The following is an 18100-nucleotide window of genomic DNA, read 5'->3' as shown; positions in this document are numbered from 1 at the left end:
GATGTTTCGAGTTTACGTCGTATTATATATTTTCTACAATACCCGCGGCTACGTCGCCGACGTTGCACAATGCGAACGATAAATATGCGATAAGGTGTATGAAATATATTTGTTACGTTACGTTTTAACGTAATTAAATCGCGTGCACGAGTAAATCGAGTATACCGACACTGGCGCAATCATTTATCCGCGCGAAGCGTATTTTTGAATCTAATAAATCTCATATCACTTTGTGTTACATACACACACACATACGTATATACATGCTGGTTAATCAAATTTATATTTATGTACATACGTTTCTTCTCTTGCACGTATGTACATATGTGTATTTTTCAATCTCGGATACTTTTTAATATATGCAACTGGGTCACTTTGTATGCAACACTCTATATAAAAGGACTAAATATAACTTGAGTATTACTGATAATACGCTTTTTCTCCCTCCCTCTCTCTCTCTCTCTCTTTCTCTCTATGTTTACAAAGTTTTTAAAACTACAATATTAAATCTATTAATTAACTAGTAATAGTGAATGAATGAATAATTTTGATACAGATATTTATGTGCGTCGCATATGTGGAACAGGTGGAAAGGAAAACACTTACGTTCCAAGGTTAAAATGTTAGAGTTATAATCACACGTGTGGGTGATTAGTCACTTATTACCATTAATTGCCGTACCTCGCGGTTATATCTTTTTACCAAGAATCCCAGTATCAGCGAGAAACCAGATAAATCCGCAATTAATGCGCGGAACATATTTGTTTAAAAATAATTCAAATTGAATAGTCTACTCAAGACCATCTTATTCTTACTATTTATGTTGATTTCTAAAATTTCATTGTTTCTTGTCGAATTTAATGAGAATTTTTTAATATTAGTAATAAATGCTGTCATCGAAATAATAGTATAGTATTAAATTAAATTATAGTTTTATTATATTAAAAGATTTTAATTACAGTTTAATTTATATACAAAAATTTTTTTCACAAAAATCTGTAAGAAAAAGTAGAAAGAGTTTTATTACTTATTTCGCCGGAAGAGTATTCGCAAACGTCCGCATTCATTTACTTTTCGTTTTTTGTTCTACGTCGCGAGTTTGATGCTTTATCGTTCCTCTTTGTCGTGTATCCAACGGCGAGAAATGGGTAGCGGATAATTGCCGCGAGTATCTTGGCAAACGGCCAAACCGCCTGTTGGACCGTCTACCAGACGGTTTTGACCTGCCGCGTTTACATAGGGCAAGAACGAGATCGACATTTAGAACATGTACTACTGGACCGTGCATTTATAATATCCATTGTTTTCGCAACAATACGCAAAATTACATCCTGTGAGAGATTTTAGTATTTGAAGAAATCCAACGTTATTAATGTTTGCGATATTTATCTTCTTTTGGAAAATAGTAAACTCGCGGAGTCTATAATTGTATGATTTAACAAGCAAAACATTAAAAATAGAAATGTTGATTAATGAGGAAAAAATCAAGTTTTTTGACATTTGCTTTATACTATTTTACAATTATTCATTGCTTGATCGAATAATTGATGATTAAGTTTTTAATTTTTTTTATTTACGATGATGTTATAAATATGTATGAATATATGAAACTTATAATAATTGCAAATATATTATTACCGATTATTAATAGTTTTGTGACAAGTCATTTGCAAGAAATTTATCTTTTCGATATTTTATTAACATTCTTGTGACTTTTAGAATATATTACAAGTGTGACACGTGATAAATGCGAGGCAACGATCAAGTGCTATTAATTTTGAAGACTGTTTATCACAAATTAATAGATATGTTCGAGAGAAGGATCTCGTGGCCTTATATAGATAGATGATTACGCAGATCATCATTTAATCCTTATCGATCCAATGTGTGTGATGTATTACATCACCGAGTATATAACTATGTCGAGCGTGACTCGGCAGGTAGTGTTTGCGGAAATTCACTTGACGTAAATTATAGTTTTTATATTCTCATCGTGTTACGTATCATTAACAGCGTCATTACTAAATGTTTGTAATTTACGATGCGAAACGTAGACCGCACGTGTAACAAATTTGGATTTCTAATGCAACTATTGCAACGCAATTGCATTCAATCGTAACCTATGACGAGTTATGCATATATACATTTCATGTGTGAGAGAGAACCGTCTATTTTTTTTCAAACTATTATTTAAAACGTTTCGTACGAGTCGTACTATAGGTACATATTTTGTCTGTTCAAATGACATATTGAACATTTATGAGATTTATCCGTTCTCGTTATTTTAGAAAAAGAAAAAAGAATTTTTTACAATAGAAAGATTTACATTTACTTGGCCATTTTTTTTTTTATATAAATAAATACAGGGATTTTGAATCGATATCATTTTATAAAATTTAATTTCAAATTCTATAGAGGCAGAAAAATATATCTCTATCAACTGTTGCGTTTCTATTATGTCACGGGCAAATATAGAAATCGTATTTCGAACAGTGAGTTGAAGTTGTTTAAAGAAACTGATAAGCAATTTCTTCTTGAAAATGAAAAGAGAAAAATAGAGAAATTGTTAAAATTCCGTTAACTTTATTGGAGAACGGCCATATGGCGTCGAAATCTCACCGAAGATAATACCGATTCCAATCCGTTGAAAATTGGCAGTCGAAGGTACTCTGTATATTGAAACCGTGTTTATTGTGTGATCTGAAGTGAATTTTTTCCGGGCGATTCGTCGACCGATTCGCCATCCATTTCCCGTGACTTCTCGATTGATTTCCTCCTGCCAATTCGACCACTCTTCGTTCATTTCCCACAAGGCTTTTTTCCCGAATGGGAAAGAGCTGCCACGGAATGAACTCACTAACCAAATAAAGCCGAAATCGATATAATCTCTCTTTTTGCTTTGTAAACATGCACGAATATAATTTCTATTATTATTTTTGATTACAGAAATGTGACAATTGGGGTAAGAGAATTCGAAATTAAACAACATTTTTTTTATTGGTTTTATTTTAACTTTTAGTGATTTTCAGGATTAAATGTAAACATTGACACAGAAAATTGATAGAACTCTGGCGTGCGCTGCTATTGCTATAAAAATATTAATCAACGTTAATCAACACAAAAACTGAAAGAATCTCAGCATATAATTCGCGGAAAAAATCACTGCTTCTCATGTTTTTTTTTCCCCCCATTTTTTATGTCGCCACAGATGCAATTTCGCGTACGCACACATGGCACGACGAAGCCATTTCTGCGCCGAGCTATGTTTGCATTGCGATCTAAGCTCCGTAGCAATGTAGGCTAATCACAGATTTGCCGCTCTTGTTCCGCCTCGTTTCATAATTCTCGGTACTTTTCTTTCGGCCGCGAACGACCCCGACAAGAGGGCTCTGCAACCCTCTGACTCTTTATTTTGCGAGGCTTCCATCTTTCCCTTGTACGAGTTCCACCCTTAACCCTTGACGTTGCGACGCCTGTCTATTGCGTTCCCGCGTTGCACGACGTGCGTCATCGATGTCGTCCATCGTGAGATCTCGTTTATTTTTGGTACAACATCGTTGTCGTATCATAACTGCCTCTGCTGGCGTGATTGTCATCAACGACACAAAACAATTAGATGATCGATCAAGTTTATGGGTTTAAGTTTCAGTATAAATATGATTGTTTGATCAATGATTTTGCTAAATATAGGGATTATATAATTATATAATAATTATATAATATACATATATATGTATAAGTGCGATACGTAATATCTACTTTTGAGACACATAATAAATTTGAAATTAATTTTATTTTATATATATGTCATATAATTAATTTATTTCCAGCATCAGAGATTTTAGTCAAAATTAGGGAATTTAATGAATATGAATATACGTAATTGACATGAGTATGTAATTAACTATTTATCAATCGGGGATTGAAAATAATTCATGATTAAGTCCTATAAAGTATCCCCTTTTAGATCCTTTGAGCTTTACGTCGAATAAAATATAAATTTTTTCGCGGCGCGCGGATGTACCAATATATTACACGTTTATTTTTATTGCGAATAATATGAGCATATGGGTTCGGTTTCGAGACTACCAATATCCGTGGTTAAAAATTTATACTTCCTTTGGAGGAAACTTGACGTAAAATGAAGATGCGCGCGCGATTACATGTTTATGAAGTATCAATCTTCTCTCTATTGACGATATTTATGCGATTACATGTTTGTGAGGTATAATTCTTCTTTCAATTGACGATATTTATGCAATTTGTCGAAGTGGAACTTAATTGAGAGAACAGCAACGACTATGTATTCCATCGAAATGCACTTGCAGCGATCCTTGCCGATGTGAGACCTTGAAATATTGATTTGTTCGTTGAAGCTGATTTAATTGGCGGTCCAGCATAGAGTCCTCTTACCCGTAAACAACGACCGATATTAAAATGCATTTTTATCCGACAAAGGAGCATTCCATTTTTCTCGAAAGCACTCTTTTCTTGAAAGATCTATCGTGCGCCATAATTTCGGCGTTATTGCGAGGTCTGTGAAATTGGCACCCCGAAATGCGAATTTTTACAAAATTGATATGGCATTCGATTGTCCACATTTACCCATAGATAATCGTTTTTATCCACCATGCAAAGAAAATAAAAAATTGGAATAAATTTTATCACGAGCATTCCTAGATGCACCCTTTATTTATAATTTTTAAATAATCACATTTAGCTTATATAATGAAATTGATTGTTGACTTTTTAATTTTTTTAAAATTTTTATTTGCAAGGGGATAAAAGACGATTATTTATGGTCAAATGTGGATAAATGATAGGCAATCAAAATACATATATATATATATATATATATATATAATTTTTTAATAATTGCATCTAGAGGTGCTCATGATAAAATTTATTCCTTTTTTATTTTAATTGTTTTTTTTTTTTGCAAAGTGGACAAATATGAACAAATTGTGGACAATCAAATGCCATATAGATTTGATAAAAATTTGCATTTTGGGATCCCACTTCACAGATCTGTTATTGCGCAGTTAAATTGTCGCGTGTAACACCATATATAATTCGTCAAAATTAAACGCGTATAAGAGATGGGATGAAGCAGGTGTCGTATACGTGCGTGGCTCGTGTTTAATGTATATCTGAGATAAGGATAGTAAGCGAGACAATGTGTATATATATACTGCAATGTGACAGGGAATTTATGATTGAGATAAATGAGACAAAACATGGATAGACGTTATACGAGAGACCTGAGGCTACGCAATCACAATATGAAATCAGAAGTGACATTTATGCTTTGCAGGCTAATACGTATATACACGGAGAAATCTCCATAAAAGTTTAATCCGCAATTTAATTCCGTATAGAAAGAGTTGTATGCAGAAAAAGAGAGAGAAAAAGAGGGAAATAATAAAGATTATATATATGAAAGACACTTGCGCGAAAAAAGAAATGAATTTGATCGACGTCATATGGCTTTCCACAGATTTCCGGGATATCGTATAACCGTTTTGATTTATCGCATTCATCGCGTCCAGTCGTTTGCTTGACCAAACATTTCGAATTTACAGCTCGCCCGCGTAATTAAGAGTTTTTGGTTGAACGTACGGGCGATGTTCTACCGAACTTTAATTGCGTTCGTATGTACATGGAACAAATTCGTATATTCGCAGACGCAGAATCAGGTAAATAACGAACTCGTGATGATTTGTAATTCATAGGGTGTGCACGATTGCGAATGAAATATAAATTTCTCCCCGTAATATACATATACGCGGCTGTTTTAATTTTGTGCTTCACGAATCATTTGCAGATTAACTGACTCTCTGATTAGCAATTTTCTTTTATTACACAATAATCGTTGTAACATGACGACAAGAAAAATTAATATTGGAGGCAGATGTACATATATGTAGATATATATATATATATATATGCGTGTGTGCTTTTTTTATTTTTGCGATAAAAGATGTGTACATAATAATAAAATAATAAGTATTTTGGTAAATTAAGACACTTAAAAATTAATTGCATTGTTCAGTAAATTTTTAAATAATATTCTCGACATTGTAATACATTGCTGCGAGATAATCGATCTGTATATAGTTTTTCAAGCGGTAGATTGAACGCGAACCTCTTTCAGTGCATCTACTTGACATCGCAAATATTTACGCACATTGTATAACGTATATCGCAGGTCGCTGCTACAGAAAATATGTCTAGTACACAATGTATATGTGAAGTAGATATTGCGTGACTCGATAAGTCGTAGATTATTTACAATTTGGTAAACATCGGCTAAAATTACATCAGCTAAAATTACATTCCGATTACAGTGAAATGTTTATAGGTACAGTGAATGTGATATTAGTAGACCGAAAATTTTGCAACAACTTAAATGCTTTAGTTAAATTGTATAATAATGCTTTTATATATTACATATATAGATTATTTTGAAGTTTTATTAAAAAATAGATTAAATAGGAAAAATTAAAGGTATGAGAAAAACTATTCAAAATTACAAAGTCTGATAATCAATTTTCAAAAAGCGTAAATTTCTCTATGTACATTATAAATAATTTTTTAAAATTACGTATAACATTTTTTGCCGCATTACTATGGCCTTGGCACAAAAATCTTTTCCAAAGACATTTCAAAAAAAAAAAAAAAATACATCGTGCTTTTATTTTTTTACTTTAATCTTTTTTTAATGATCAATTACATCCGAAAGACCCGAAGATGACTTGTCGTTTCATCGTATACTCTCATCGATAGGTTAAAATCTCCGCAACTATATACGTCAAAGTCGCGGCAGATCGTCGAGGAAAATGGAATTTCGAATGAACGTCGAAGTAATCACGAGGAATTAGTGGAGACGCCAAGTGGCCATTAAAATTCCGCTTCCCACGCGATGAAGAGTAACTGTTTTCGAGGTTCGCAGAAAGTTTGAATTCTCGTGACTGGCGATTTTCAAGCGAGAGGAAAGTCTTTTTTTCCGTCGACGTTATATACAACATTGGAAAGCTATGAAAGCTGAAGGTAGTTCTAGAAACAGAGAGATGGAGAAGGGCAGAGTTTGGAACGATTAAATCGCTATTTTGAGAATCCTCTCATCGAAGTTTCATGAGAGATAATGGTGGATGTCGTCTTCTATAGAGATTTCATCCTGCATCGACACAGATTAGAGAAATCGGTCAGATCGTGAAAATTAACGTTCGTAAGTCGTAAACTCTCACGAATCTTTCTCCGTGCCGCTTATTTCTGCTTTATATCCGCGCTTATATGCGCGATGAATACGTTATTCAATTTTAAAAGAGCCTAACTATATTTACGTAATATTTACTTAATAACTATATTTACTATTTACGCGAAGAGGTGCTTGCGCTAGTGAACACTACAGTCTGGTATTAGCTGCAGAAATGTATTATTTATCCGCCGGGCTATTAATACATCAACGATTCAATTAAATATTAAAGTAATCAAAGGATACCAATGAGGAAGAAAGATAGCAAATACAAAATACATAAATTATATAACTCCGTTTTTTTATTATCAAAAAATAATTTCTTTTTAAACTTAATTTATAAGTTTTGCATTTGTTTCTTTAATGTCGCAAGATTTTATTATCTTTAAATATTTTTCAGATGCAATTCTTGCAATTACAGTTACAACTAATTTTATATTTTGTCGTATTTTGTTATTAATAATATATATAATCTAATTTTCTTTTGAACCTAAAACGATCTCATTAATTTCTTCTTGGATTCTGCGAATGCAGTTTCAAAATTGTCGCAGAATACTAATATCTATGACCGATTAGTACACTTCTCTCATATTCTCATTATTGCGTGCGCGGCACTAAAAGTGTCGCATTACGTATTACCATCTGTACTTAATTCGAGGCACTTGGATGATTCTGAAATTATTTTGGCAGTCGACGACGAATCATGCAAACTTCTCCTCGGTCCATAAATCGCGAAACGAAAATTACATTGTGCTTTGCAACTATGCCAAATTCCATCATACAATTCTGAATATATAATATTTATTCTATATTTCATATTTTTACTAGTAAAAATTCCCAAAACTATTATAATAATAATCACACAATTATTTATTAATTTTAATCTATTATACAATACATCTCCAATTAATTTCCTTTCTCGAAGATGTTACCATTTACCTATGACAATTGATTTTAATAACTTTTAAATTGTCTGTATATTTGATATATGTATATTAATGTATTTATTTAGTTTTACAATTTTAATCTCACATTTCTCAAAATTGTTTTCGTGATATCAATGGAGCCTATTTGAGGCGAATCGTTTCGAGCATAAAAACTACGAGAAGTAATTGTTTTTTTTTCTTTTGTTAGATTGCGACCTACAAGATTCTTACATATTTTGATTTCATAAATGTGAGCAATATTACAAAAAGATGCCCCTGACACGCGATTGATTCTTTCGCTCATTCAATGTATCCGCTGATGAGTTATCCCGTTTATTGTTGCAGGGGCTTCGGGAAACAGGGATATCAGTGCCAAGGTAAGAGGGTCAGACTGATCTCATCGGCTCTACTACTTGCCCAAGATGTGACCATGAGGAGGAACTTGGGGCACGTTTTGCTTGTGTTTCAGTATGTAGTTTCGTCGTTCACAAGCGATGTCACGAATACGTGACCTTCACGTGTCCTGGAGCTGACAAAGGAGCCGACTCGGACGTGAGTATCGATATTACATATAATGCCCCGAATATGGCTTCTTTCTCTCTCTCTCTCTCTTTCTCTCCCTTTCCTCTCCTCTTTCTTCCTTACTGCGCAGACTATTTTTGTCTCTTCTTCTTTTTATCCTCAGCCAAGGATTCTCTTGGAAGCTTTCGATGAGAATAAAGTTTTACGAGTTTTCAGAGATCTTATAAATTAATCACGTACGCGAGGCTAAAAGCTTAGTCTTATATTTGATTTTTGATATTTGATCAATGCGCTAGAAAATTTAATAATGATAAGTAATTTGTTAAATGTGCTATAATTTTGTGTATGCATATACTAGAAAGAGTTTTACTTAATCAATTTTATAATTTTCATAATTTTAACATTCACATGCTTTAAAAATGTTTTAGAAAATTGAATACAAATTTGAATAGAAAAAGTTTTTTAGTTTCTTCTTTAATAATTTAAAACAAGAAAATTTTTCAATCTAAATTTCTTTTACTTTTCTTCTTTTGTGCTTTTCGTATTTTATGTACTAATTTACAATTTTCTGATACAATGCTAATTTATCTCTTGCGAAAGTTATTTTAATCAAGATGTATGCTACGCTCCTGCATTAACAAACGTTCCGAGGCTGGGTCAGAAGTATAACAAAAGTCTCTTTATAGCAGAAATAGGTCACCGAGAGTAGCTTGAGGGCTGGTCAAGCTGGCCAGAAGAGTCAAATAACTGTTTGACACGTTAGCTATTAAAGCCTCGTGCTTTGAGTAGACACATTGCTCATCACGGCTCTTTGATTCTCAAAAAATTTAGGATGTTTCGTAAACAAGAGGGAAACGTCTACCGCGATATATCAAATATTAATATGTCATTTTAATAAAAAGATGTCACTAAAGCTCGTTGGTGGACTCTGTGATAGATGATGATGTACGATATTTCTGCGTGAGATGTCGGCACGTCAAAGTTTTCTTGTAAATGGTCCAGGAATCGAATAGCAACCCGATAATACCTTTGTAAAATTTATTATAATTTACGCGTAAAAATCAAGTCGTTTATCATCATTTCCGAATGCCACGAAAATTGCAACTGAAGCGAGATTATTTAATTATCTCTGCCGTAATTTGTCATTAATATAAGCACTAATTCTTCTCGCGAGATGGATTTAATAAAATTTCTACGAAGTTATAATATAAAGATATAATAATTTTTGGCGAAAAATGTAAAAAAGAAAAAAAATTATTTAAAAAAAAACTAAACATTCAATTCACACACATATTTAAAATTTTTATTTTTTAATTTCGACCATTACAAACCTCTTAATTAACCTTCTAATTAAAAATTCACGAACTACGAGAAACGTAGATAAAGTGAATAACATGCTTAAATTCTATTTATATAACAATTTTGAACCGCAGTCAAACGAAAGAGGGAAAAAGATGCGAGTATACATTACAGCGAAATGTTCATTACATGGGTTTGAGCCGCAAAAAGAGCGTTAAATTCCATAAATGTAGAGAATGAAATAAGTACGGTACGTGACGGTGGTTTCACAAGCGTTGCGTTCAGCCGAGCGTGCGCTAATTGGCTGCCGCACGGACGGCGCTAAACGCGTGTGAGACGTGTCGTCCACTGTCCTGTCGTCGCGCAAGGCGCTAAAGGGTTGGGGATGCTGCGACGGCACGCCGTCGTATAATCAATATCGAGGTCATTTTCGAAGGCTGCGATAAATCGCGCGGCGCCGTCACCTTGTATAAATGGATAATAATAACGCATACGTAGTGCGCGTTAGTGATATAGTTCGGTCAATCTGCCCGTAAGAGGAGATAGCCTCCACTTAGCCTGACAGAAGCAGATTAATTAGGCTATAAAATCACGAAGAGCAATTACTCGGCCTCGCGTCTTTACATCATCATTTATAAGAACACCAAAGAGCTTTGTTCCCTTACGAACCTGTAGCATTCTTATTTAAAGCTATTAATATGAGAATGAGGGGAGATTAATAGAGCCGTAAAATTATGAAGAGGAAGAGTAGTCCCATCCTCGGAATTGTAATGATATATTTGACAAGTTACTTGGAATATATATTTGATAAAGTTATCTTGTTGTGATATATACAATACATATCTCTTTTAGACTCCAATATTTTATTGATGGAGTTAATAAATCACAATGAATTAGTAAACATAATAAACTGAATTAATATTTAAAATTGAAGATTTCCTACAGCTTTAAATAAAAATTATATAATTTTCTTCTCTTTTTGTAATATTTCATTTATTGTCGGCACGTTTAAATAAAGTTCCTAACATTTCTTCAATTGTTAATAAAAGAAAAAGTAGTTTGCTAACAAGTTGTTATTCTTGGATAAGAATTTTAGCGTCAAGATGAATAAAACGAAGCACTAAAGCGCGGAATTTTTTATGCCTCCTAGTTGTTTCTTCTACCATCGAGAGAAACACGAAGAGTATAAAATTTCTCGTAAGGAGAGTGAAATTTATCACGACACAACACCGGATAACTCGGTATTCTTTCTTTTTATCTCTTAGCTGACGGTAGTCGCGTTAAAGGAGATCGGAATGTCGAGAGATAGAGAGATAATGAAACAAGAAGAGATCCTTGGCTTGGGGTAAAAAAGAGGGAATGGGAAGGTACATCTGTACCTGAGGGCTAAAAGCTGTACGTTTTTCTATCACATTTGTCTCGCACAACGCTCACCACCGATCGGCCTAAAACCACCACCGCGTCCTTTTGCGCTTCGTTTAACCACGCTTGTAATCACATCCGAACGACGATCACCGAAGCGATTGGCCGATCAAATACATCGGGATATTGTCTCCTGATGTATTTCCCTGGGAGGCAAAGCGTTTCCGGCTCGAAGCAATTTCCGCATAAAAACACAGTCGCTTCCTTTCTGTATCGTTCAATGATTTGAGATAAATCAATGAAACTTCATCACGATCAAAAATATGTTTTCAATTCCAAAATTGCCAAATCTTGCGAATTCAAAATTTAACATTTCTGTGGTTATTTTATCTTTCCACTTTCAGAGTATTAGTTTAAAAAAATAAGAAATGTTAATGTTAGAGAAGGAACGAGAACTGTTTGTTAAAACAATATCCGCAAGTCGAGACCTCCATAAGGCTAGAGACTAGGAAATTGAATGGTATCCCAAGGTGTTGCATTTCTCGCCGAACAAACGTGAAATTTTGAAGGGAGATGTTACAAAGGAGACTTCGACATTCGAGCTGTGAACGTTTTTCCGCTTCGAAAAAAGATTTTACTTATCTCCGGGAATTTCCGATCAACTAATCGAGAGTCCTCGCTGTTTTCCTTTGATCCTGAACGCTGATTCCTCGTCCCACCTTTCCTACGTGCTTCTGCGCTTCAAAGGTAATCCTTTCCACGCCTATTGATCCGCGCGAATATCGGCGATCGTGGATTTCCCCGTAAAGCGCATAATGGCTTTTCATTGTTGGACGCGGGCTGCGACAAAAAGAGAAAAAAAATCGCGCACGAGCGAGCACAGGTAGTTTCTTTTTTTCTTTTCCATCCTAGCAGGAAGTCGCACAGTTGACGAACGCGGAAACATAAAATCTACATATTACGTAGTATTCTTGTATAATTTATTACACATATATATAAGCTTGAACTTCATTGGACAGCGTTGACGCGTCAACGTTTCGCGACCCACGATATTACTTTGCGAATATCCGATGATGCACATATTTGAACCTTTCAGAATTGAATTTTCTGTTTAAGGGAGAGATTTGAATTTTTCATGAGTCGTCGTTGCGGGACTGTAGAGAGTTCAGAAATTTAATTTTCGGATGAAGCGAAAGAATCCATATGCTTATCGTCGATGTCCAATAAGAATATAGCTTACAAAAGCAGGCTTCTATAGGAAGCAGTTTTCTATTTATAAACTTTATCGAATAAACTATTTTCGCATTATTGATAATAGAGAGAATAATATATCGAAATTATATAAAAACGATAATACATTTATCAGCAGTTAAATATCATTTCGAAATGCTACAACTTATTTTCTCGCTTATTATTTTTATTGATTAGAAAAAAAAAAAAAAAAAAAAAAAGAGGGAAAATCGGAAACAAACGATTATGCGATCGTGTCCTAATTTCTCTATAATTAAACGAGAGAAGCTACATCTCTACCGTAAAATGATTACAGTACAAACATCGTAACTGTATCGCTGTTGACGACGTTGTTTACTACTGCTTCTCGGTGTTCTTCGGCGACTAACTAAGAACGTGGTGATGTTTGTAATAGTCGGACCAGCCGCGTAATTACGAAAATGATTACGAATGTAACGAGCTGCCGAGGATCGGATTAATCGAGTTTTCGCACCAGCCGAACTTGTCGCTTCCGAGGTGATGGGAAACACCGGAAAGCTTAATGCGCGGACTCGCGCAGGAACCGCGAAACTTCCTAGGGGCTGTTCGGTTTTCTCTCGAACGTTGTACGCGGAAGGAGCCGCAGCAGAAGCAGCTGCAGCTGTCAGTGGTTTCGGAAAGTTGCCGGAACAATGGCCGGCACTCTGCTGTTTTGATCCTGTTTTGGATTCGAGACTCGCCACCGCGATTCACAGCTTGCTTTTCGCAACTTTGAAGAACACTGTCGGTCTTTATTTCAATCTCAATTTCGAGCGCGACAGTTTCGACCTCGTTCTTGCGATAATAACTTGTGAGAGATTGTCAGAGAGAGAAACAGGTTTAATCATTAAGGGTCGGTTGTTTCATCTCTTGGTAACTTTTACCCGACAGATAGCATATCTTCGTCTCTTTTTTTTAGAACTTATCTTAAAAAAGAGATGAAAATATGCTACTTGTCGAGTAAAACTTACCAAGAAGTTGGAAAAATCGGACCTAAATCTTTAAACATGGCACACGTTACAACATTTTCAAGATAGTGAAGTATATTTTATTTCACGAAAAAAAAACTAAGTTAAAAAAATTTTTTTTTTTCAATGGAAAATTTTCAATATTTGAGAGAGATTGATGGATATTTCGAAAGATATTTAATTGATGAATATTACGTTTTCAAATTTGAAGAACGCTGCTTTAGAATTAAGTTATAGGTTATTTCAATAAAGTTGAATAAAGAAATTCCTTCGACACTTAATCTTTCGATCCCGAAGGAAATTTCTTATTCTAATCGGATTAAATATTCTCGTAACGATAAGTACGCTTGTGTAAGTTTGAAACGATGCTTAACTTTTATTCTTTTCTGAAAATATTCGATTTAATTTGATCGCTCTTCAAAAAATTTTAAAATTATATTCATCGTCGCATTAATGTGTTTTCCGATAATATTTTATTTTATCATCTATAAATTAACACAAATTTGTAAAATACATATGAATATATTTTGACATTTTGTGTGCCATTATGAGCATAATTTTCTTTAAATTAAAAATTGAATGTTACGTTTACAATTAAAACGTACAATTTACAGATAGTAAATAAATTATTTCTTTCTAATATCGCTTTTATTCATATTGTTTATGAAGTTATTTATCTATACATTATATAAAAATTTGAAAGAGTTCAGTTTATTTTTAAATATATTGTGTCTTGCATTACTCATTAAAAATCTATAATATTCAAGAGCTATAACTAAAGTTAAAACAAAATAAAGATAGAAAAAATATTTCCGCTAAAGAATTTTCTCAAAAAAACGTTTTCATCTTTTCAGAGAGATTCGCGAAACGGATAAAGATTAATCTTTCAGACAATTAGACTGGAGTTCTCCATTTTATCGGGCAGATTAATGTACGGTAAATTTAATAAATTACCGATTTCGTAAATTTTTTGTTCGTTATACCATTTTAGGTTTTTGATTTGATTTAAATGTTTGCTCGAGCAAAAAATCGCGTCTAGCTCAAACGGGAAATCCAGCGATTTCTAGCCGATGAATCCTCCCTATACCAACCGGCTACACATCTTCCACCCTTTTCCGCATCACCATCATTATCATCCAGACCAGAGAGTCTGCGCGTGTGTGCACGGTGTAATGGTGTAATAACGCAGGACACGCGGACGAAGCACCATTTCAAGCAACACACCTACAACAGCCCCACCTTCTGTGACCACTGCGGTAGTCTTCTCTATGGTGTCATCCACCAGGGCATGAAGTGCCAAGGTATCATATGATGAACGAAAAAGAAAAAGTCAAGCCATACAATAATACACAGTTCATGGTCAAGCAACACGCACTCCACTTACACAAGTCTATGCGGGATGAAATATATATACACTGTATAGACACATACATATATATATATATAAAATATTTATACGTTTACACGATGTACAGACAGTACACTCGTTACACGTTTTTCTTTTTCATTCTCTTTTTTCTTGGCCCAGCGTGGTGTTGCTTTGTCTTCGTATTGTGCTCCTGTATATTGGTCTATCTCTCTCTTTCTTTCTCTCTATTTTTCTCTCCTGTCTGTAAATAACACTCGTTGTAATATTCTATAGCGCTAAAGAGTAATTCTACCAAAGCATTCTCGTCCGACGTCGTGGCACGGAGATTGCAATTCCGATTAATCGCGTTAACAATGATCGCAGATGAACGCGACAGTGGATGATCGTCTTCCTTATCCGCGCGCGTTCTGACGTATCTGCTAATGCGATTAGCGGAGCTTTTAATTATGCATACGCGATATATATCCTTCGGCGTGGATTATGCATCCCGATGCTCTGCACACTGCCGACCGGGGCTTTTGTGCGTATTAACTGCGTTTCTCTTTCTGTCAGTGGAGACGCAAATTCACACGTGGCTGCGTAGGTGTGCGCGTGTGTGTTTTTGTGTGTATCATGTGTGGATTGTTAATTTCCTTGTGCATATAACGATACACCGTCCCTGCGACAAGAAAGGGCGAGGAGAGAGATATATGGAAGGGAGGAGCTCGCAAACGAATGTTCAAACTTTTCTGGCGAAAACAAAAGTATAGACAAGCGAAAGATATATAGAAGGACATTTTTGGCCGAGTTTTAAATTTTGTTCATAATTCATTTATTTTGTTCCCGTTCTTTCACTTTTGCTCTCTCTCTCTCGCTCTCTCTTTGTTCTTTATATAAGGGGTGTACATTTTAACAATTTTAATAGCTCTTTTACGTATCCCTTTTTCGTTGCCTCTTTCAGATAGATCGCTCATACAGTATAAAAGACTTCTTTACACTTTTAATACATTTTAGTTTAATATTCGGATTACTTACTCGAGACGATTGTGCTCGGTTCAAAAAATTGGCGTTTCAAAAGAATGCTTTTTGTCGATAATTGGATGAACTCGCGCCTTTGAGTATTTAGACCGGTAACATCGATTGTTCTGGACGACACAGGAAAAAAATATATATATAAAAAAAAAAGAAAAATCAGTTTGCTTTGACAATTAGTCCACGAGCCGATCTACATATCGAGAGCACATATGTAGTCGCTGATACAACGTCACTGAACATGAGTTATATTTTTTTCTTTATCAAGTCGATTCCCATCCCTCCCTCACACCCTCAACGAAGCTGTAAATAATCCTTGTACAGTTATGGCACCGAAAAAAATGTTCGATCAGACTTTCTCGTTATATCGGCATTATATGCCAATCAAGTTAACGTTTGTAAATAATATGTCTGTGCAGTTGTTGTGTGATTTGTTCATGATCTGTGTGTATGTGTGTGCGTGTGTGTATGTGTAACGTATATATGTGTTGGACGATAGAAAGTTCTACACATGCCTAAAAAAGAAGGCAACCAGAATTCAGAGTTTACGAATTATCTACAAGAGTATTATATATATAATATTTTATATTAAATATAATATATTTTACTATATATATATATATATATATATATATATATATATATAATACGATAATGAAATATTTTTAAATTATATTTGTTACATAAATAATTACATAAGCATTATTGAAAATATATTTGAAATATTTTGAGATTTTTACTTTGCTTTTCTGTGCTTTTCTTAGGCGCGTGTAGACTTTTGAGATTGATGGATTTTTTTTACGACCGTGTATATTTTTCACTGTTATCACAAGTTTCTACCGTTGCACTTCAACCGCACAAAAGTCGTGCATTTTTTCGCTGTATTTGTTCGATGTGATTCTCGATGTGATTTTCTCGATGTAATTCTTCGATGTATTTTCTACGGATCATTGACGCGTGATCCTCCATTTTTATCGACTGTCTATCTCTTTTCTCTTTTTGTGTGTAAGTATCCGTTTGTTCCAAGAGTCGTTTCACGTGTGTTTTCACAATTTCACACATTTTTTGTTCATATTCCTCGAAAGGTCTTTGTTTCCTGGCAGTTTGTGACATTTCTTGTATATCCCTTTAATGCGTTCGCTTTAATTCAATCCGATGAATCATCGATTTCTTTATTATAGTAATTTATCAGCTGTTCGGTCACGATATTTGCGATCGGTCGTTCGTAACAGGAAAACGTATGTTCAGCGTCGTATATTCCCTCGAAAGAACGATCTATCATTCACGAATTCAATTTATCATTCTAGCGAAAAATCTTGCAATATTTTCCTTTCGTCCTAAAGATATATTGATATGCGCGTGCGCATAACTTCTCAATTTTAATTCATCATTAAACAATTCATTTTTTAAAACATCGAAAATCTACCGTCTCTCTTTTAGATTTGAGAACGACGAGAAAAAAATTACGTAACATAGAAAAGCAAATAGCTCAAATATTAAGTATCCAGAACGAATTTGTAATGCGCTTTTATGTATATTTCTAGTTTCTCCTCTACAGATTATCTCGCACGAGTCGCTTTTGTATACTTCTCGAGTACGTTTATCATTTCTTCATCGTGTCGAGTAAAGACATCGCGTTCCGCTAATCTTTTCGCAATGATCAGCGGCACGCGAGCCGCAATTTTACACGCTATCGATGTAACGATAAAAGCGACACAGTTAACTTGGCCGTCAAGAGACGCGCGCGCTTGAAGGAGTGCATTTCGCGATGGGCCGATTAGATCCGATTAGCATATAAGCGTGACGATACGAGTTTGCGCGTTCGATCGTTCAACGTCGGTTTAATCATCCGTTCTTTCTCGTCGAAAAAAAGAAACGGAAGGAAAAGAAAGGAAACAGGCCGGAAATATAAATATTGGCACAGTACCAATATGTATCTCGCGCGCGTTATTGTACCGTTTAATTTCTTCATTTCTGGCTGGCTAGAGTCCCAACGACATCTTAGCAACTTTCCACATGTATTGTCGCTCTTATTGTTATTTTCGAGAGATAAGAACAAAGGCTTTCTTGTAAGTTTCTCGTAAAGCGCGCTCACGTTCTATATTTTTGCTATTTTCCACTTGGGGTTTAGAGATCGTTA

General features: G+C 34.6%; 1 protein-coding gene across 2 annotated transcripts in view; it reads left to right on the top strand.

Annotated features, from left to right (window-relative positions):
• Positions 1-18100, top strand: part of Pkc53E (Protein C kinase 53E) — a 64890-nt gene that overhangs the window by 21854 nt on the left and 24936 nt on the right. The window contains exons 2-4 of one of the 2 annotated variants that reach the window (XM_029316009.2): positions 8527-8558; positions 8651-8733; positions 14770-14881. In XM_029316009.2, coding sequence (XP_029171842.1) covers positions 8527-8558; positions 8651-8733; positions 14770-14881 — 227 coding nt within the window. The remainder of the gene's footprint in view (positions 1-8526; positions 8559-8650; positions 8734-14769; positions 14882-18100) is intronic. The other variant, XM_029316010.2, reaches the window with a different exon arrangement.

This window comes from Nylanderia fulva, unplaced genomic scaffold, assembly GCF_048542155.1.
Source record: "Nylanderia fulva isolate GAGA-0341 unplaced genomic scaffold, ASM4854215v1 Scaffold25, whole genome shotgun sequence".
Lineage (NCBI taxonomy): Eukaryota > Metazoa > Arthropoda > Insecta > Hymenoptera > Formicidae > Nylanderia > Nylanderia fulva.
Note: the sequence above shows the minus strand (reverse complement) of the source record. Positions and strands in the feature narration are given on the sequence as shown.